Raw genomic sequence first — 23,385 nt, forward strand, 5'->3', positions numbered from 1 at the left:
GTGTTTGCTTGGTATTTCCAGTCCTTTCAGACCTGTTCCGATCTTGTCTCCCCACACAGATGTGCACAACTACCTCAAGCTGTATTTATTTTGAAGCTCTCTACAATGAAGAAAGAAAACCCAAAAGACTGGTTTTGGCAGTACTGCTCAAGTAAAACAGATTCTAAATATTTAACTTTTACAGACAATGAGCATCACAGGAAAGAGCAATGTTGGCATTCAGTCACCTAATAAGGAAACGTTTTTATTACCGCTTATGTGAAGACAGTTCTGTTATTGTTTCTACATATAATGCATTGTGTGCTTTGTGTTTTTTTAAATTGAGAAAATTAAATGTTGTTTAACGGCTTGACAATAATGCAAAAGGAAGCTCAGTGCATGATGCTCCCAGGAGGTTGCAACGCTATTGCAATCAGAGCTGTTGCTAATTAAATCTGCCTATTGTTACAAAGCATTTGGGGCCAAACCAATCAACCACTGGCATAGTTAATGTAGTCCACAAGGGCCTTTAGTGGTACTTGTTTTCATCAATCATGAGGAACAAACATAGGCTAAAGAAGAGTGGAAAATCCTGTGTATTTACAAACCTGCTTGCCTTGGGTCTCATTTGGGAATAACCACAGTACAGTCCCATGGCAGGTACCCTTGAACACTAGTAATTTTGCCTCATACATGTATGCACATTTTCATAAACATAACATGCAGGAGAAGACAGAGGCTCTCCCTTGCACCAGTCATGGGCATCCTCTTTTGCTTGTGTTCTACATACATATTTTACAGTGACACAATGGCAGGTATAGTTTGCATAATGAAGTGGTGGAATCTCCGAAGCACTTGCAAGGAAAAAAATCCAATGTCATGATTTACATGACTGAGACACTGAGACCAACAAACAAAACAAAAGGCATGAAGTCTACATTCAAAACTGAAAAAAGGGTGCCTTTTCATTTAGAGAAATACCACTATTCCAACTGGTCAGTTCAACATCTTTTTCTTCACTTCCACCTGCTATACTGCATGTCTGTAAAGCTCCGTTTTGTATTCCATAGTTCTGTACTAGACACTATCTCAACCACCTCTCTGATGAAACTTTTTTCTGCTTGCATTGATCTGTCCAGACTGTGACAGCCCTCCCCAAAGCAGAGCCAGGGTTAGAGCCCTGGAGTTCCTGGCTAGCTGCCCTGAATGTAAGCAATGAAACCACGCTGTCTCCCTCCACTAGCTGACGTCAGATGTTTTCACATACAATACTTTGTAGGCTGCTTAAGTCTCCACAATGACATCCTGAGGAAGTCATATTGGCACAAAATATAGTCCAAGACTCTGAGCACTATTCAGTCAGACCAACAGCATTGACATGATGACACTTGTATTGAGTTTTATTTGACAAACTTAAATGAACTTCCACAAAACAACTTACAGTCTTGACTAAGGAAGCATTCTTACTGAGGAAGTGTTCTTACCTAGGATGAATTCTTACTAAGGAAGCATTTTTACTTAGAAAAGCACTGAATTAAGCTGAAATTCACCAGCTTTAGGATCAAACATCTAGGTGCTCCTGCATTTTGGTATCCTTCAGTATCCTGCGGTATGGATACCACAGCTGTACAAGGTATCTCTGAAACAGTCTCTGACATCCTACAAAGATAGGTAAAGACACCTTTCCAAGTTTACTTAATCTAGGAATCAAGCTCTCCCTCCTTTTCTTTGCAGTCACTGCTCAGCTGGGTGCTCCTAAGAACTCTCTACTTGGTTTTGGAGTCACTATATTTTCAGAACACAGCCTGCAAACTCATCGCAGGATCTACAGCCTTTATCCCTTGGTTATTCTTCTCATAAAGCCTCCAATTTAAGCTTCTGGCTGTATTGGTTAAAGAGAAGACGGAAGAAAAGAGAGACGAGAAATCAGTGTTACAAGAAATGTTCAGCAGCATTTGGGATTGAGCAATGATATCCAGGCAAAAACTGAGAACAGGCAGTGAAGATCAGCTATTGACAGAAGAGAAAGAAGACTGCAAAGAAAGGATTGGAAACAGAACAGAACAGGGAATTCCCTGTGTACAAGCAACATTGAGGATGAATAACAGAGACTATAATAATATTGCAGAAGGCTCCAATAAAAGCAGGTATGAAATAAAAGATAAATTAAGCTTAAGTATAATACTCAGATTCACAAACTTTCTAAAGCATATTGGGGATAAAAAGACCTGAAGCAAGGCATTTCTCATCTAGCCTTGCTATGGACAGGTGTGCTCTATATAGAAGCCACACAGGCTCATTTTGACAAGAATATTGAAAAGGTAAGTGCATGATGACATCCTTAGGACCATGGTTACTTATGTGACATAGTATCTGACGTGCAAAGGTGTTAATGAATATTCAGTGTTTCTGAATATAAATATGCTTCAGTGTGCAAAACACATCATCTGGAGACAATCAAGTTGTACATAAAGGTAATAAAGAGAAAATACTTTGTTCAGTCTTTCAGCTGACAATATCAGTGGACTAGAGGAGCCCTTGCGCTGACAACACATTCATTAAAGTCAAGAGGAATTCCAGCTATGCAACAGCAGCAGGATTGCGGTGGCCTGTCCTATCATCAGAGAGTCAGCAGACTGATATACTACATACTAGCTACTTTATGATTTCATAAAGTGCGCACTGTGTTTCCAAGAGAAGTGATAACACAATCATCTATCCTGTACTATTAATGTTCCCACAAAGAGAAAAATTAAAACAAAATTAAAAGAAACCTTCCAGGCCTGATTCACACCTCTCCTCATAAATCTTCCAGTGGTATTATCCTTGTAACTCTAGCAGAGTCACTCCTATTTACGCTGCTCTGAGTAAAATGAGGCTTCATGCTTGCTAAAACTAAACCATCTCCTCCTACAGTCATTTGCTATTATTATATTGGACTGTTTAGCTAAAGGGATGAACTACAGGATATGTGACTACATTACAAGTCACTGTTTTATACTAAAGATGTTGGTATGGAAATGGGGAGAAGTGACCTTTCAAACCACTGACATTTATACTGATGTTTTTGGCTTTGCTGCTTCTCCGTTGCGTCAATTCATACCAACTTAAAATCAAATCCTAAAAATGATCTCAGATTTCTTTTAAAATCTGATTAGAAACTGCAAGAATAATAAAACTGTAAATCCCTTAAGCTAAGAGACTTATACAGCCAAACAGGAGAGCAATGAGATTAACAATTTTCTCATTACCTTCTGGCAGTTTGAGATTATGAATTTAGCTACATAATAGGAGCTTTAGGAAAGCCAGAGAGGAAACAAGGTCAGAAGTTACTCAGATCTCTGCTCCCCAAACCAGTTAGGCAAGCAGACAAACAGAAAGCATCCCTACCTCCTCACCAGCCAGAATAACTGGGCACAGGGATGTTCTGAAAGAGTAAACTGAACCACAACAGTGTGGTTGTGAGCCTCTGCAACTAATCACACCTCTGACTCTGTTAGGAGTCTCCATTTTATCTGAGTATGTGCATGAATTCACCAAACAACAGGCAAATATAACCATCAGGATCAACCTTTGTCAGTCCTTTCATCTTTTGGAATTTGCTTTAATACAGATATGAAATTTTGGCCTGATGACTGAGGGAGACACTCAACCTTTCCTGTGATTTGAACCTGAACAGATCTTGCAATTCTGAACTATTTGCATTCTTGCCCCAACTGTATCTCAGATTTTGGGGGCACTAGAAGAGTTAATTTGACTTCATATTCCTCTGCTTCCAGACCAAATATCAATGAGTTTGTTGCCCTGATCTAACTGGGTGCACTGGAAAATAATTCAAGGGCATTAAAAGTCACCCATGTTTGAGGAATTTATGTATTTATAATGCATTCTAATCCCACAAAAACTGCATCTAATCATTCCTTCAAATAGAGGCCAATAAAAGTTTTTTCATTTTGATAAGTTGTTTCTGCTCACTGAAGAACAAAACTGGTAAGTTAAAATATCACTGAGGTCTCACCGGAAAACAATAGTACAAGGTAATTCACTGTTTAAATGGCAAAAACATCATTTTTTTCATTGCTTGTTATGACTGTAATACAGTTGGTTGAAAAATTTTATTTTGACTGTCTGCTGGAAAACCAATTATTTGAATGAAAAGATGTTTTTCATTCAAAGTGTTTCTTTTTGACAAAAAAAGAGATGAGAACAAAACAAAACCCCTCAACAAGCTGTTTCTTTGTGTAGAACTTCACAGAGAACCACAAAATCCAAGGTGCCTACAGGTTTCCTGAGGTGTCTGAGTTTATAAAATAGGGGGACCATTATGTCCTACATGTACTGTCAGCCTAAGGACTCAGCCCTCAAAAAAGGAAGAACTAATGAAGTTTTAAAATTACAGCTCCAACAAGACATTACAATGAACCATCAAGATTTTGAGTTTTGACCCAAAAACATTATTTAATTGAAGATCTTGTTTTTCCTTTGAATTTTTGTTTTGAAGATGCATTTTTTTTAGATGAAAATGCATATATTTAAAAAAAAGTTCCTAGTAAGTCATGTGTTTTCCACAGAAGGCTGCATTCTCAACCAGTTTGGCATATTAAGCTTCACCCTCTCTTTTCTCTTGTGTTTTGACCAAGAGAATTTAAGATCTGAAATTTAATTTACAGCCTTAATTGTATTTAAACATAGTTTCATTTGTGGATGAATGAAGATATTTTGCCTGCTGTTTTTAAACGAAAACAGGTATTAAAAATAGCTTAATGAAAAACAGTGGTCTGTCTCTGCAACCACTGCTTCTTCTCCAGTAACACGGAAATCTAGTGCATTGTGGAAACAATACTTAATGTTATTCCTAGGCAGTTATTTGTAGGCACTGCAGAGAGCAGGGAAAACACAGTGTCTAACATTTGTCTGGAGCAGTCTGGTTTGAGAGATGACAGAGCATGATGTACAGAGTGCAGTGAAATGTAAAGCAAGCCAGTAATAATACAATAGCTGGGGTATAGATGAGAAGACCTCAGAGTGGATTTATGTACCTTAGCAACATAGTTTGACTACAAGTTCCCTTGCGTGCATGGAAAGGAGACTCAACGCTGGAAACTAACAAAAGAATCCAGAACATTGTATTAAGGACAGGGTAGGGTGAAGGATCCATGGATGACAGTATTAACCTGGGACCTTAACACTGCTGTAAAGAGTCGGGCTAATGCAATAGCTTCATCGCGGACTTGTGGCCAATGCGCAGACTTGGGGCTGAATCCCACCCATCGCACAGAAGTCACTGTAGGCATTGACTTTCTCTTGCTTTTGTACCAAATGGAAAACACTAAAATTACTGATGAAGCCTTAAGGAGTTCCTGCATCATGTGGCAATTTTTCATAGAACTAAGGAAAAAGCCAAGAATTTTTCAGAAAATAATTAAGCGATGCATGAACTACAGCATAAGCTGTCAGTCTCTTCAAGAATTTTGTTCAGAGATACATGGCTTGGCAAATAAGAAAGTTGGAATTCATAGGTGATAAATCATCCAATTAAAAATCCCTCCAAATTTAAGCAACCATGACTAGCCATAACCTGACCTGCCAGGGAATGTTACATGGTCCTCTCATGGTCTGTACTTCCATTAACAACAGTCAGATTTTTTTTGTGGAGCAAGCAGTAGAATTCCACAGTTCACATAACTGGTTTTGGCTTCTTTTTCAAACAAAACTTATCCAATTATTGGAAAGGTAGATAGTTGGTTATTTGACTTATCCTGATAGAAGAAAAAACTGCATCTCTGCATGGAACATGGACAATTTCTCCTAACTATCAGGTCATTGGATGATGATGATGGAAGGTCTGGCAGCTCTCACTGTTTATCCTTTTGGAAGACCTATCATCTATATACCACCCAACAATCAGAGTACAGCCATAGCAGATCCATACTGTCTTGACTGAAAGTTTTATCTATTTCCCAGAAAGATTATGTCATTAGATATGATCCAGTCTAATACGTTTCTGTGCATTAACATGATTTACATGATTCTCTGCATCTGTCATTAAAATATAGACCATTAACCTGACATTCTCCTTAAGATTTATGGACCTAATTGATGTTTTTATGATTATGCAATCTGATGTCTGGTAAACCCTAGAAAGCTCTGGGTAGGTGGGGGAGTGCATGTCTGAAAACTAAAGGAGAACTTCAAGCAGGACTGTTGTGTCATTTACTTGCTGTAGAAAGTAATGTGATATAATTAAAAATGGTCAGGAAAGATTACTATCTTTTGGCATCAAATTTTAACACATGCAGTAAAATAGAAATTATCAGCCTTGCATAAAACAGATTTCTTTTTTTTTCCTCCTCACAGTGGGGGTCCAGTAAAGCCCTGGAACATCCTGAGCATAAAGAACATCAACTGGATGTAAAACAGAGCTCTTTTTTTAATGGTTTAGGATGGGAGGATCTTCTCCTGTAGTGGGAGGAAAAAGCTGGAAATGTCAGTGCTTGATCTTTTTTAAGGTTTTGAACTAATATGTAAAATTAAAATGAAGATAAATGAAAATCCTTGTGAAAAGGATTATTAAAGATAGGACAGTTCTATAATAAGCATGATCCAGCAGCCTATGAATTAAGAATGAATCATAATATACAAGCAGTTTGGGGAGGTCTGGAAAGTTTAATCTTCTTGGACGAGTCTGAAAGAACTGAAAGAAAACAGTAATTTTCCTTTACCAATTTAGGTCAGGCAAGGCAAAGAAAGGCAAGGAAAAGAAAGAGGACCAGAATATGTAGAGTAATTTTGTTCACTGGTGAAGAACATATAGAGATTGAAGAGTACTGTTCCCTCTTTTGTAACAGGTAAATCAAGACTAAAATATCATTAAAAATTGCTGCTTAAAGGTAAGATAAAATTCTCTATTAGGAACTAAGTCAACCATTTACTGATTGGCCCTAGTGGTGTGAATATTCAATAGTTTGTAAGCCGTGAGTTTTTCAGCTGCCAGAGGGTATCTTGCAAACAATATTTGGAAAGAATTCTACTCTAAAACTATTGTGGTTCTTGACAGAAAAACAATAACAAATGAACGAGAAGTAAAGAGGACTACTTCCTGCTCTTTAAAATATTTAAAAACATAACAGTAGTGGATATAACAAGTCGTGACAATGCCTCATGCATCTCCCTACCCAGCAGCTAGGTTTATAGTAAAATACAAATCAGAAATTCGGTTCACTCCAAATAATTAAGTTCCTTCATGAACGCTAAAGGGAATATTTTGTGAATCAGCTACAAGAGACAACCCAGTCTGTGAAGGCCGTAAGACTGATGTTTTGGAAGCTTCCAGTCTTCATCAGTTTTTCTTACTAAACTTCCATGCACTTACTAAACTTCCGTGCTTTTCTCTTTAACTTCCATGCACCACTTTGTTGAGTGAACAGGCCAAACAAAAAATGTTCTACCAGATCATCTCTTTCAGCACCCACAGATTTTACAAGGCCCAAAAGCCAGATCTATGGCTAACATAAAATATTTGGACTTGCTGTAGATGTCATGAAATAATGCTAGTGCCTTTTCTTGTGTAGAGAATTGACCTGCAGATGAGCCCAAAGTAGAAAGTTCACAGTAAAAATGTTTGGACTTGAACTTGTCCAAAATTTGTCAGAGAGAGATTGCCCATCTCTTATGGATTGAGTTCCCATTGACAGAATCCATGTGTTGACTTAATAGCCCGTTGGGATGTTTGAAGATACTGAAAATCAATACTTGTGCCTTCTTCTTTCCTTTCATGGTTTGAATTGAGATTTTAGGGTTCAAGTCAATTCCATTTCAGATACTCTGGATTATCAAACCCCTGTGCCAGAACATCACAGATTTCCAGTAGGTTGTTGTAAATTTTGGCCCATGACAATATCAGATACTCTAGGCAAGACATGGATATATTTCAACAACTTATTACCATGCTTTTGACTTCTCCAGCTACAGCTAATGACTGCATTTACAACACAAGCTTGGGAGTGCAATTCCTATGGTTGTGTGTGGCTCATACCTCACTAACTGTTAGAAAGAAACACTCTTTAGCGCTGAAATGAGCTAGTAACAGGCAAAAAGCTCCAAGTTTTCTGTGTAATTCAGTGGTTGGCAATTAATGGACCACTTCTACTCAGGCTCTTTCCCTACGCAAATCTACTTTATGTATTAATTTGAAGTCCATTTCTGAGTGTCCAATATAGGCATAATGTATTAAGAACAAGTAGGAGTCACCCTCATCTACCCCTCCGTTAATGCTAAATACAAGCACATTTGAGAATGGAAGATTAGCCAGGGTTTTGCAGGCCAACATACAACTTCCTAGGAACCCCTGCTGAAAAAGACAGGCAACAAACTTTTAAAATACTTTCTTCCCCCTCTTGCCTATGTTCTTTCCTCACTTCGTTATGACATACATTTTGATTTCCTTCTGTTTTAACTGGTTTCATATCTCAAATCTTCACATTGTGAAAGAAGCCTAATTCAAAATACTTGTAGAAAATTTCTAACTAGGTTGTAATAAATATGTAAGTGGGAGCATGCAACTGAATCTTATTTTTTTCTTGCTAGCTCACACAACTTCAACTGCAAGCAATTTATCTTCATTGAACACTAAAAGTAACATCTGGAAAATGCAACAATTAATGAAAATAAATAAAAAGTCACTGAGCTGTTACTCAGTTTTCTGTCTCTATGTCATTAATTTTCCTATGCTTAGAAAGGAATGGCTCTTAGAATTGATGTAATTGGGCAGACACACAAACTCTTACATTTGTTTCCTTTGAAAGAAAATGCTATTTTTTTCTTATGCAGGTTTTTTTAACTTTAGGACTGACTTTTGTCAGGATAGGCATAACAGGAATAAGTTAAGTTCAGTTTGGAATGAACACGAGCACAGGAGTATGGAACAAGGTTTGCCTTGGTCCTTTATAGGAAGGTGACTTTCAGGAATGATCAGTGCACAGGGATCCCACTGAAGCAATTGCCTCTGAGAAACAAAATCTAGCAAGCTAACAAGACAGAAACCTCACTGACAACCAACATAGTTTCCATGTGAGAAAAACTCCTCTGTACAAATGCTTTGAAGCTGTCTGATGACAAGGCAATAAAAACTATTCAGCTCTTAGAATGTCACTCTGTTGTATTATCGGTCTCACTGGCAGAATTTGCCAACAGATTCGGACTAACAGACAGATAAATGCAAGCAGCTATTTTGTACAGATACAGACACATAATTATCACGTTAGATTTAATTATTTTAGTCTATTAAGAAGGTATTCTCAGGAGATGTTATACCAACTGTTTTCATTTGCATTTGCAGCCAGTCTATAATGCATTGCTGTACGTACACGTCAGTGTTTTCCCAGATGGCGTTTTGAGAATGAAACTCCTGTTGGATTGACCTCTCTGGGACTAATTGATAAAATCTTGCAACAGATTTTTAAAGTCCTGAAAATGACAGTCTGTAGCAAAAAGGCAGTAATAAAACACTACTCCATTGTGTCAGAAAATGAAATAAAAATTATGCGTCCCTTTCATTGGTGCACAGGTGAAGTAAAAAATGATGATGATAATGATGATTATATCCAGATACAGTGGTTCAAATTTGGGCACTTTGAAATCACTAAAATCGTAGTTTGAGGAGACAACTCATTCTGATTTAAGATTCTTCATTCTGGAGGAAAAACTTCATAATGACTTGATCCACCGCTTTTTGCATAGATGTGTTCAGAATCTTGACAACCTGACCCTGCCTCAGAAGCCTTAATGGCAGATCAGGGTTTTCTCTGAGTCAACCCTATTTTATGATGGATTATGTATGGCTTGTCCTCTAGCACCTGCTTAAAGCATATAAGCAAAAAGATGGCAGAAATCGTGAAGCTGGCACAAACTGCATCACACATCTGGGTGATTCAGATGAAATGCAAACTATTGGGTCAACAAAGAAAGGCAACAATTTCTTCCTCTTCTATTTTTCTGGTCATAGTGGATTATCAACATAACAAACACTAATTTTACAACCCCTTTACAACGCTTATTAAATACAAAATCAGTAAATATATGATCAATGAACATACAGATCATTAGAACTAAGAATGTCATACTCTTACATATTTTAGGAGAAAGAATACAGTAGTATAGTAAGAAAATAGAACTGAACAGTAAATAGGTGAAACTGTGCTGTATTTTGGCCACTAGAACAATACTCGATCATTTTTTTTATCTTGAATTATGTTATCACCAGAATCTCCAAGGTCCTTAAGTACCTATGTAAGTATATGACAGGTTATGTATGACTTTTTCTTTCCTGTATTTGCAAAATTAATGAAATTTTACACTAAGTATGGTTTATTCTGTGGTGTACAGATTCTACTGAGAAATTACTGAGTAGTTTAAGAATCTTTTTGAACATTAAAAATATGATCAGTTAAACTCACCGTATTTGTTTTTCATGAAAGTGCTCACAAAATAGACTATAAGAAAATAATGACTCTCAAATTCATGCTAACTAAATGAATTTAGAAGCTTCACTGGTCATTGTGAAAAGGATCAAACTACACTTTATCTATACTCAAACTCAAAAAACGGCATACAACCTCTGAAAAATATCACACTTTGTTCCCGAGAATCCCACAGGGATATAAACTGCTGATAGAGCAGCTATAGCAAGGAGAACCTAAGAGATTTACAGTCCAGCCTGAGCTCTCCTCAGGGGACTGCATTTTCCCTGTTAGGTGATGGGAAAGTATCTGCACTGTCTTCTCCACTCACATTAAAGTTGCACTGAGCCCCAAAGTGACAGTAACAGGCAATTGCTAAGAACATAGTCCAAAATATCCAGTTTCTTCAAGGTATAAAACCTTCTGTCCTCTGGTCTTTACAAAATACTAAAGCTCTAAAAGAGTAGTACCTGGATTTCCTACTGATACTGGTGTGGGATTAAGTTCATATAAAGCACAGATAGCTTAATATCAGCTACAGATCTAAACTAGCCCAGTGAGCTCCAGTTACCCAGTCAGCTTCACAGTGCTGGGGGCTGTACAACGAGCTGGGTGGCTCTCCAGGCTCCACTGACTGCACTGATTATAGCACCACAAACTACAGCAGGAATTCAGACACTGCGTTCACAGACACACAGCAGTGTAGGCTGCTACATTTTGATGTCTTTATCTGAACCCACGCAGTCCCTTTTTCAGTGTTTTCTGTTTATTTTCTACAGCTGTTGGTAAAATTCTTATTTGTGTCAACCTGATATGGCAAATCCACAACATTTTCTGTGAAATGGAGAAAAAAATGAGGAGTGTGGGGGTATTCACAAAATATTTGCAAACACACTATGACATATACATAAAGCACCTCAGCAGAAACAATTTTAGCAATTAAATGAATGCTCTATTCTAAGTATGGAAAGAAAAAGTATCTTGAAAATCACCTTCAATGCACAAAAAAAGCTAAATTGGAGATGTTTCTACTCTAATCAACCACTCTAAATAGAGCTATTGTAACACGATCCAATGTTGATGGCATTTTTGCTGGGAGTAAAATTTTGTCCTCAAAAACTTATAGGTGAAATACCACTCCACAAATGCCTTAAGTGAACAGCAAAGGCCTATTTCTCTGAGCCAATAAAAAGAATCTACAATAGAAGGCATTATAGAACATGGATATATAATCCACTAATTTCATGCCTTGCATCTGTGAGCCTTGCAAATGACATTACTCCATGCTAAATTAATTTAGGCTCACTCAGTCAAATGAAGGCACTGGAGAACTAATATAAACTAGAATTTCCTTGAGCCATTATTTTCTATCTTCCAAAACCTAAAAGTTTATGCTAATTTTACTGGCTAATTCTAACTGGCAGGTCATTTGCAGAATAGTAAAATCAAACCACTTCATGATGGGTACAAAAAATTTAATGTATTCATTTGCGGCCTTAACTCACAAAACTTTCTCCTAAGGAGATTGATTTCTCACGTCAAGACAAGTTTCTAGATGACATGTTGATCATGATGTATTAGAACATATATTCAGGTAAAAACTAGGGCGAAAGAAAGCACTACAGACTAAAATAGTAAGCTTTTAAATAGGATATTTGTATTTTGCCTGAAATTTTTAGGGTGTTTTTCTTCTTAGTTTTGTTCTATAGGCAGGGCTAGATGATAGCGTTATTTGCACTGCAATAATTTCTTTGAGAGCACTAGGATTACTGTGGAAAAACAAAGGAAAATTTAGCCCATCATGAATAAATTTGGCTTCATGTTTTGCTTTATAAACACAGTTCCTATGCCGAGATAAATTTTCCTCATTTTACTCAGACAAATACTTTACAATAAGCTTTCTGGCATTTGCATGACCAAGTCTGAATCAGATTTTATTAACCTGAGTAAAGAAGACATATATATTTATCCTCTATATTGAAGCCTGGAAGTGGGAAGGTGGTTAGTTTACAATCCACTAGATTTGTTGGCAAGATCTTTCCTGTTCTGTACACATAACAGAGTTAATTCTCTGTGGATGTTCCTCAAAGCCTTGGCATCACTCTGAGAGGTAATAAGGGAAAAATCTTACCTATTTTTTTCAAGACCTTAAAAACCTGCCTACCACAATTGGTGAGGACACTGTTTTTAGCACCTGGAATCACCTTGATTGAATATGCCATTCTGGCACGTCAGATATAGCTTCAGTTTAAAGCAAGGTTGGCTACACAGTGCCTCCTGATGTACTTCTGCTAGCCTGGGTATGGCACCACAGTCGTGAGCAAGTCCTGTTGTTAGCAAATCTAACACAATCATGCTTTTGATGATGAGCTAGCAGTCACAAGACAGGTAAACTATGCTTCTGGTTCCTCTTTTCTTGTAAATATGTCTGAAAAGAGACTGAAGGTTACCAGTTCCCGGAAAGAAACCCACATTTTTGTTCTGTCTGTGTGTGTGTGTGTCTCTGTGTGTGTGTGTGTGTTGGAGCTTTGGCTTCCAGCAACTACACTGCAAGCTCAACAAGCCTTGCTTTAGTCTCTAGCACTGTAAAAACTAAACAAACACTCCTAAAAGTGACAAATTTCTGTACACATATTTTATGCAACAGAAATCCCAAAGGAATTCTGCTCTTGCCTACACTGACTAAAAGAATGACAAATTAAATCTCCAGCACGAAAAGTATTTGCTTCAAACTCTTGTCTTCATTGTTTAAGTTCCTTCCCTTAAGTGCTTACTGGAGAATCAAGGAGAGAAATAAAGTATTACGAATTATAGCATTGATGTTAAAAATAGCTTGTATAAAGGAATCTTTAAACCTTTTAGTGTCTTGTTTTCTTTCTTATGATGATCGTTTGCCTTTTCTAAATCCTTTTGGGCCTCAATTCAGTAAAATACTTAAGCCCAGTACTTAATGTAAAGCATAACCTCGATTTCTACTGGATTTGAACTGTGGTTTGGGGTGATTTATTGAATCACAGCCTGCATCATTAATGTTTTCTTTCAAACTCAACATTTTTCCAGAGAAATAGAAGCCAGGAAGACTCTCTAAAGTTTATCCCACTGAAAGAATGGAACAATGAGAAAGCCATCAAAATTTATAATCCACCAAAGCACTGAATATATCTGAATACTATAGAGACTTCAGTCTTAGGACATTCACCTGACATTTCTAGTCCAGGTTTGAAAAGCTCAATTCTAAACAGTGATGAAAATAAGTAAAGCCAGAATTCCACAATTATTTTAAAAAAGAAACATAATTAATTCACACCAAACTGATGATCAGTTTGTAAATAACAGGTGACTGATGTAGCAAAAAGCAGGTAACACTGTCTTTGCAATTCCTGCTGACAACTGGCTTCTGGTGGGAGTTTGCTTCTTTTCAGGTTTGCCTCCTAAGATTTACCACCGAACGAATGTAACTGACACTGCTATTTTACAAGTGCCTTCTTGCTACATATCACCCAAAAAAATTCAGATAACAAAGAGAAAAAGAATTAAAAAGCATGTAAAAAATAAATGTCTGACCCACTAGCAACTGCAAATTAATGTGAGCCAGAGACTTTAGTGGATATCATTTTAGCCAGGTAAAGCCTGGCCAAAAATACTTCTCTATAAAAGGAACATATGATGCATGAGCTTAGTAAATCATCACCACGCAGATCATTAAGGTACTATCATAAAACGAGAGTGGAAGCATGATGGTTATTAAAATGGTTCATGCGTATCTTCACAGGAGTTTTGCAAAGTAAGGATAACCTAAGTTTCTTACCTGTGCTTTTATTGGTTTTGTTCTGTCTACTCTTTACTTGCTCAGTCCATAAGGTAGGATAACGAGAAGCTATATCTGGAAAAAAAGAAAAGGCAACAGAAAATACTTTATAAATGTTAACATTTCTACAAGTTATTAGCAACAAAATAGCAAGTGGCTAGTTTTAAAGAAACGGATCTAAAAAAAAAAAGGGCACACTGGTTTATATCAGGGCAGTCAAGACCATTACTCAAGCAAAGGTATGAATAGTCCTTTCCTTGTCCTATTTGCACAGAAGGTTGAAAGAAATAATTTTAGACTAAAATTAGGTTTAGTTAGAATAAAAATCTCCTAGTCTGGACTCAAAATATGTAATGGCTGCAGATCAGATTCTGCAAGATGAGAGGCGAGTGATAAGGTAGCCACAACATAGGACTATTGTTGCTTATTTAATGAGCAATTAATTTCTCCAAAGGCAAATAATCCTCACAAAACATCAGCCTTAAGGGTGATATTGCTAGTCATTCTGCTGAGGATAGAATTTACCCTTTGACTTGTTTATTTGAACATAGAATTTTAATCTGCAGTTTGACTCAAGTTTAAATCCTGTGCCTGCCCTCAGTAGCGACAATTAAAATTGTTCATGCTGGTCTCCACAGGTAGAGTCTCATCTCAAGATTATCACACAAAATTCACTGCCTATTGTGTTCATTGTCTTTGTTGTTCCTGAAAAAATACAGATGCTTGAAATTTCTTGCAACTACACCAGCAGTTGTAGATACTCTTAAGATAGCATTTGATGTTGTGGAATACAGTCCGTAACTCCACAGTTTAATGCCACACTGTTAAATTTGCTCACCTTCTTCATCACCTTGAGGCTGAGTCTCCAGCGCGGGAGCTGAGGCATCATCTGAATTCAGAATGGAAAAGATTTGCAAGGAGACTACAATTATGAGAGTAAGCTAAATAAGTGTACATACATGATTGAAAATAATGATTTGCACATAGCCCCGGCCAGCAAACAACAATTTAAACATTCTTTAAAGACACTACACAGCACAGATATATTACTTATACAGACAATGTTTTATAAATGGATGGGGTTTGAGGTTATGGATGATGAATTTATTGCATGGTCTTTGGTGATGCATGAAGTGATCAAGTTGCTCTCTGGAGTGTAATTCTTCTTTTCTAATGTTACACATTGATACCTAGATATTATAACTGAAAAATCAGAATTTCTAACGAAATATTTAGATAAATGTATGGAAGAAGTGAGACCTGTGAAAGCAAAAACAGTCTGGAGAGAAAGTGTGGCTGCAGACACCTTATAATCAAAGGTATTTTTCAGCACAGCAGGATCTATTTAAGAATCAAGTTAATTTTTTTAAGTAAGATTCACAGATTATATAGCCAGAATATTGTTTGCATAACTGTTATCCTCTGGTCAGCATTCTCCACCCATCCACTACCAACGATTACTGCAAGAAAAGAGGGAGGGAAAATTACAGAAATGACAAGAAGATGTGAGTCATTTTAGGTTCAGTAAAACACAGTGGACGTAGCGCTGGAAAAGAAAAACTGAACATAAAAAATTTTTTAAATCAGCTTTTGCTAAAAAGAGTGGTACCAAAGATCTTTCTTTACTTTATTACAGTTTTTATTTAAAACTATTGCAGATGTGGGGTAAATATGACTCAGGAGACCATACCAGTACATATTTTCCAGTCATTGCTGTTTCCTGCAGCATGGAGCTAACTCCAAGACCAAGGTGTACCGCAGTAAACAGCATCTTCCATGCAAAGGTTTTATTACTATTTCTTGCAGTTTCACAATTGTATCTCAGACCAAAATAGTTTCCAGATCGTTTTCCTGGCATTTTCATGGAAGACAGAATCAAAGGTAACTGAGAAGCTGCTTCTGGCATGTAGCCTTACCTGGGTAACAGTGAGCAGCAGCTTTTAGGCTAACACACTATCTCTTTCCTTTTCTTCTTGCTACTGCAATTCAGAAGAGCCTCCTGTTCTCTTTGCTGTCACCATCACTGTTTGGGGGCTTTTTTAAGTCTGAGTTGTCTTTAAATCATGCAGAGGTTTTGGGGTCACTCTGACCTTTGCCTCTAAAGGTCACAGTCTAGGTCACAGCAAATACAGATACCAAGTAGATATTGACAGCAGGTAAACCCAAATTTCCAGCCACAGCATAGTGACCTCTATGCTTTTCACAAAACCAAAGCAGCAGCAACGGGAGCATATTTTCAATGCAAAATTATCTAACCAAGGCATAAGGAGATTTAAGAGTGCTCATTCTTCATTTCCACACAATGGCAGGATTCTTTGCTCCAATGCTATGAAAGACTGTCACTCCTCATTAGTTTTGCTGGCATTTCTGTGGTGTCCTCTGGGTGGTGGAATAAGACCATTGATTAATTTCAGAGAGGCCATCAAGTATCCTAGTGCACTGAAAATCAAGACATATATTTAAATCATCGATCAATATGTGATTCAGAAAACCCAGAATTTTAGAAGGCAACTTACGGGAGGCGGGTATTACCAAGATCCAAGCCAGAAACTTGGGTGTGTATTTAAATGACACTTTTCTAATCATCTTTTGGTACACAGTTTTGGTTTGTGACACAGTTAATCTTATGTAATTACCTGAAATTCAGCATAATGCTGCAACTTCAGCAATAATCATCTCAATCAAAATTAGCCTCCTGAACTTTGTTCATGCAGCATTTAAAACAATTTTGGTGGTGGTGTTGTTGCTGTAATACAACATATGTTTAATGATTTATATGAATTAGATATCTCACAGACTAATGGCACAATTCTTCCTGTCTGGCACATACATACCAGTCCATATATGTATATATTTAAACACAAACCTGTTTAAATTCTGTTTGCTGTCAGAGTTCAGTTACCAAGAACACAGTCCTGCAGTCAGCTAAGAATCAGAAAAAAGGGATGTGATCCCAACTCTGACACCTGTGCTTTTCAGAGTCTAAGTATTTTCCTTGGATAGAGGAGAGAACTGTGGGGCCAGAGAATATACTTAAGGGAATATCTTTTAAGCTTCATTTCTACTCAGTTTAATGTTTAAATTTAAAAACATGCAAACAAAGCCCCTGATCTCCAATATCTGCAGCTGGAAATTTTCTTTCAGTATTGGAATACCCAGAGAAAGAAAGCTGCACAACTACAACAGATATGGCTCACCAGATCCATATCTATGAGGCACCTTGGAAGGGGAGACTGTCTCAAGTTTATGCTGTCTCTTGAGTAGAGTCCTCAAGACCACACCTTGAAGGTCTGAAGCACAGTCTCTGGAGCACTGAGAACACTGTGAACCAGCCTAAGCTTGCTGGGCTACAATATGGGCAGACAGTCCTGGTTAGTCCACAGGAACATGCAGAAGAGAGAGGAGCAGAGAGTGTTATGGTTGTTTCAAAAAATACTGCTGTGCCCTTGCAAGCTGAGCTACAAAATATGTTTTACTACACTGGCTGTGAAGCTGAAGCACAGCTCCTTAACTCAGATAGACATATGATCCTGGTCTCTACTGTGTGACAGTCTCTAAAGAATTTGGGATGTCTCTGATAACATTACTTTATTTAAAGCATAAGGCAGTGACCATCTGGAAGAAGGGTGAGGAGAGAAAGACAGCAGCATTTGAGAAGAAGCAGGGACCACCTGGGAACCAGGTCAGAAGCCTTTCAGGCTGCAGGCTTGTGCCGGAGAATAAAAACAGGGAATGAGTAAAATGCAATCATGTCACTTGAGACACAAATATACGTGGTAAAAAGGGAGATTTGATAAACTGTGCTCATTTCCTTGTTCTATGACTGTTCATTCAGGGTTCAGTAGCTCAGCTGCCACAGGCACAAACAAAAATAAAGGATTCCAGACAAGTTTTATATACGGGATACTTTGTTCCGTTCAAAGCTGAAAATGAAAGTCCAGACCTGAAGCAAATGAGCAATCTAAGGTTAGTGGAACCCACAATTTGTCTGGAAATACATGAAGGAACAATTTTTCAGTACTTTGTAATTATTAGCCTTAAAGAAATACTGATTCTTTTAGCCTAACAGAACTATAGTTTGTTTAAATGTTAATTTATTACAATACTGCAAAAGCTCCTGTAAAAAAATTTCAATTATATTTACAGTGCTCCAAACAGATAGGTATTAACACTAGAACAAAAATGAGCAACTTCTTTAAAATTATCAGTATAACTGACAGAAATATTCAGTATGTTTTCTTCAGCTGAATCTAAAGTTCTTTTAAGTGTTTGGTGAGTGTAAGCTTTAGTGTTGTTTAGAGCACAGACATCTCACTCATTTAAATCAACCAGCTATGTTGTATTCACATCAGATTTTGTCCTGCCAAAAAGATATACATCATGATCTATATCAAACAACAACAATCTTCTGGCCATAAATATAAGCCATCAGATAAATTAATCACAATATAAAGCAAAGTTCTGGGTCCAAGATGACTCAAGCACTGATTGTTATGATTGTTATGGAAATAAAGTGAGAACTCCAGTTCCTAAGATTTTGGGACTGTAGAATGATGTCTTTATCAAATAGACAGAATAATCTCTCCTCCAGAAGAAGCAAAAAATATGGGAATATATTTCAGAGTATGGATTTGGGAATGAAAGTTCTCTTCCAAACAGCATTGAATTGCAAATTCTGTAGGACTGAGACTAGAAAAATACAGTGTCTATGCATACATGCATATATATAAATACATGCATACATATATAGATGTTTATACTTATAAGTTTACTAAATGCCTACAATGCAAGCATAAAATTAGCAACATGTATGCATGCATATATATTACATATGCAGCTATAATACAACACAAATTTATATTGATAATTTAAATATATGGAAAACCACAGTAGTGTCTCCCACAGCTATTTTAGCTTCTATTTAAAGGCCAGCTAAGATATTTACCTGTTTTGCCTGCACCTTCTCGTTGTGGCAGCTTCTCACTCACTGAACCTGCAATTGGAAAAAGGAATTAACCAGAAAAATACTATTTTCACTTCTAATATGCTATTTAAGAAATACAGTTCAGCTTTAACAATTCGTTTGTGTATATTATAGCAATAAATACCAGCAAATTCTTCCTTGGCAAACCACAGGTTTTAGATTTGCCTGACTTCTGCATTTGTGTGCAACCCATACACGGTCAGACTCCACTGACAGTGGATCCAGGACCTGAGGAAGAGGTGGCTTTAAACACTACACAGGCACAAGTGCAAGAACATGCTCACGTGCTGCAGGATCACCCTTTCCCTTTCCCACTGTCCCAGCAAGGACAGGTTCAGCAGGAAGGCGCATCACTCTCTCGTGGCCCCTTGTACAGGGCAGCTCCCTCCCTCTGCTCAGTCTTGCCCTCACACCTCAGCTGCTCTGTGGGGCTTTTTCAGCCTCTACCCCAGACCTGGCCCAGAATAAAAACTGTCCCTTTTCTGGTCTAAAGGCTTCACACAAAGCCTTGTGGAAACCCTACACTGGTGTGGGAAAGGGATTGTGTGCTGGGGGGTGGCAGGAACATAGAGCCTTATTCTGAGCCTGAGCTGGGCTCAGGACACATCCCCAGAGCTGCGGCCCTTGGGAGAAGAGACAGCAGAGGTGAGAAGGGAGTCAGGAAGATTACAAGAGATGGGTTTTTACAGCTTATTCTTCCAGCCTGGATTCCAACCCAACCCAGAATCCAGCCTTGCTTTCAAGCCATCAAGAAATGGAGAATTCACTAGTTTTCTCAATAGTTTTTCAAGGAGGCAATTGTCCTTAGGGTTTAAAATAGAAATCCTTCCTTATTTCTTGCTTATGTGTCATTACATCCATTTTTATTTTTTCTGATTCTAATTATTAGCCACTTTTTAACAATTTATCTGTCTCTGCTGCATTAAAAATCACCTTTAAAAGTGGTATTTTTCTCTCTGAAGAGCCACATGGAGTGACCAAAATTTAAAAGCATGAAGTCTCAATTCGTACCACATAGTCTCTTCTTATATACACCTGCTATAATGAAAAAAACAACCAAAACCACGCATCTGACTGATGCTTGTATGTGTGTGAAATAATTTAGCTGCCTTAATTTTCTTAATTTATTCCCCTGGAACAACTACTTTCACTGTGTTTAAAACACACTAAAGAAAACCCAAACCTTGGAGCACAATAATTGGGTTCTAAAAGGACAATTTAAATGAGAGAACCCACTAAATCACAGGGCTTGCTTACCACACTGAACTGATGGTTACTTCAGCAGGAAGTTTAGACAAAGAGTCTGCCAGTGGGAAGATGCCTAACATTACAAATCAATCCTGCTGATTTTAAAGCCTCCATAAAAGAATACATGGCAGTGCAGCCAAGCTGGTAACCTACTGATGGATGCAGTTCTTAATACAGCTTTATATATCCATATTACAGCTTTATATATCCATATTAGAAATACCCTTGTTTAGACTAGTTTCCTTTTATGGCTATAGTGTATTGTAGTGTACTTTTATTATGTTATCTTTGAGTCACCAGAAATTCAATAAACTTAGTGATGCGTCAGTATTAATTCAGGCAGGAAAAATAAAGTTGCTATCACTGTAGAAATTATATCCAAGGATGTTTGGGATAGCTTGCTCTAAATAGACTCCAATACTAATCCATGTTGTTCAGTCTGAAGAGGAGGCAGATTTTGTATTTATGCTGAAGCCAGAAGATCTGAGTTTTTGGTGCTTGGCTTTCATTTGATAAAAGGCTCAGCTTGAACTCAAATAAGATGTTCCAGTGTTCAGAAGTACTACATCCAAAATTACAGGTTTTTCTAATTGTACTAAATACCAGTGATTCAATCTTTCCTCAAATTTCATCCAGTTACTATTAACTCTGTAGTTTCTGAATTTCATTTTGATGCACAGGCTTGTAATTATAATTTTCTTGCAAATCCAGATATTTTAGGCCTGACTCTCAGTCACACAAGCATTTTAAACAGATTTTTCATTTGTAAGTAGAAATGATGTCTCAGCATGGGGAATGTGTGTGATGAACTGCCACTGATACCCACTCTGCTCCTGTTTGGCACCAGAGTTGTCTCTCTATGTACATTTGAAGTATTATTATAAATTGAACTCAGTTTATACATAAGTAATTTAACACATTGAAATTTATATAATATTCCACATCTTAAACTGAAAGCAGAAATATCTTTCCAGATGCATTCACATCACTTAATCTATATGAGAAATGGTGAGAATTACAGAATTATACAGGGAGAATTGAATTTGACTTTTTTTTTTTTACCCTAAATTTTCATGGAAAATTAATGGAGGGAGGAAGAGAGTGACATTTACTAGTACTAAAAACTAACTTTATCATACTGAATCTAATTTCAGTAAGAAATTAGATGAATTCTATGAAAATTAGGTTTACTAGGCTAACAATTTTTTAAATAGTCTCAGGAAGTCAACAAAAATATTCACAGAATTTTATATAAAGGAAAACCTGTGCCCTTCATATAGTTCCACCTGAAATTTTCAATTTATGCAGCAGAAACTTTTCCTGTTGTCTCTAAATTAGAGGTAAGGAGTTATTGAGTTTGTATCTTTTTTTCTATCATTTTCTGAGTATATTTAAGGTAGAAGCACTTCTAGCTTAAATGGTGATAGGAAGTTGCATTTGCAAGTTTTTAGGAAATTGTGTCTTCAATATCAAGATGAATCCCCACATTTTCAGCTAGGCAAGAAACAAAGCCAGCAATTATAACTTGTCTAAAAGTTAGGCAGTGCAATTGGCTTCCAAGTTTTCAGTACTTTGTAAGCAACCAAATCACCACATAAAATACATCCTTATGGAATGATGGAGGACAAGGAGGGGTACTAGATTCAGCAGCATTACTTTAACAGGAAGAATTTAGTACCATTCAAGCTTGTACACTTGCTTAGCCATCTATCTATTTATGATTCTGATGAACTTTTTTTTTAAAGGCAGACATATTCATGCCTTAGTTTACTGCAAACCCCACAGTTCCATTCAATTTCACTCTAACAGCATCTGAGGCACAATAAAACTTCCAAGGGAATGTGATGTGAGTTTTGTGGTTTGTGATTTTAGCGTATCCATTTTCTATAGTTAGGATCATATGGGACTGGGCTTTAAAAGAGAAGGTAAAAATATATTATTATCTAGTTTAGATAGTGATTTCTGAACTCCTGCTAAAAAATACTTGGTATGTAATCACTGAATGCAGACATCAAGAAAGTTAAACTCCCCCTGCTATTCCTGTCTCACCTATGGTTGTGTCTGACTATGTATATATAGGAAAAGTACTATGTAAGAGGACAAAATATCTCAATGATATGGATATTTTTCTCCAGCTAACAAAAACAATTTAATGTAAATTTAAAAATTTCATTGCCTTCCCAAATATATATTATATAATACTATACTGGAAGAGTTCTGAATTTCTAAAGGTACTTGTATTTTGGTCATAAAAGATGATCATGGCATCTTAATCAAAAGGTAGAAAAACTACTTCACAGGAGAATAAAACATGTCTCCATACCTCTGCAATCTCACTGGCAGGAGCCCAGCATATTTAATAGGGCATAAACAAACCCCTACAATAGGCAAACACCGTATTTTCCAATGATAATTTAACACCTGCTTCTCAACTTCTGCCCCATTTCTCAGGACTCCCTGCCTATGGAATTTCTGTAGTCCCCTGAAGCGCTGATAACAGAGAGGGAGTGTTGTAAAAATGTCTTTTTTTATGTCTGGTGTTCTTTAGTGAAAGTACTGGGAGACATTCATCATTTTTAAGGAGCTTTCTTTTTAATGCCATCATGGGAACGTGTTTAATTTACTGCCCCTCTCACCATTGCTCCTGAAATAGTGAAGACTATTTTCATGGAGTGGAACAGCATTTTGAGATTTATCATGTGTGTCTTAGCAGTACCAAATGTTGACGTGGGAAAAACTGAAAAGGATGGAAGAAAAGCCTCTTTCAGGTAAAGATACAGTAATTAAAGCAAAGGTTCACATAAAACAGTTGGAAAGCTCCACATTTTCTAATGCTGCTTTTTAATGACCTTCATCCTTCCACATTTGCACAAAAGGCAGCTTAAATAAGAGCAACAAGAACAACTCAA

At 37.1% G+C, this 23,385-nt stretch overlaps 1 protein-coding gene across 4 annotated transcripts in view; it reads right to left on the bottom strand.

Moving 5' to 3' along the window:
- Positions 1-23,385, bottom strand: part of SMOC2 (SPARC related modular calcium binding 2) — a 140,719-nt gene that overhangs the window by 54,852 nt on the left and 62,482 nt on the right. For 2 of the 4 annotated variants that reach the window (XM_048298604.1, XM_048298603.1), the window contains exons 5-7: positions 19,190-19,237; positions 15,083-15,166; positions 14,245-14,319 (exon numbers count right to left, since the gene is read on the bottom strand). In XM_048298604.1, the coding sequence (XP_048154561.1) occupies positions 14,245-14,319; positions 15,083-15,166; positions 19,190-19,237 (207 nt within the window). The remainder of the gene's footprint in view (positions 1-14,244; positions 14,320-15,082; positions 15,167-19,189; positions 19,238-23,385) is intronic. The other 2 variants (XM_048298607.1, XM_048298606.1) reach the window with 1 other exon arrangement.

This window comes from Corvus hawaiiensis, chromosome 3 (assembly GCF_020740725.1).
Source record: "Corvus hawaiiensis isolate bCorHaw1 chromosome 3, bCorHaw1.pri.cur, whole genome shotgun sequence".
Classification (NCBI taxonomy): Eukaryota; Metazoa; Chordata; class Aves; order Passeriformes; family Corvidae; genus Corvus; species Corvus hawaiiensis.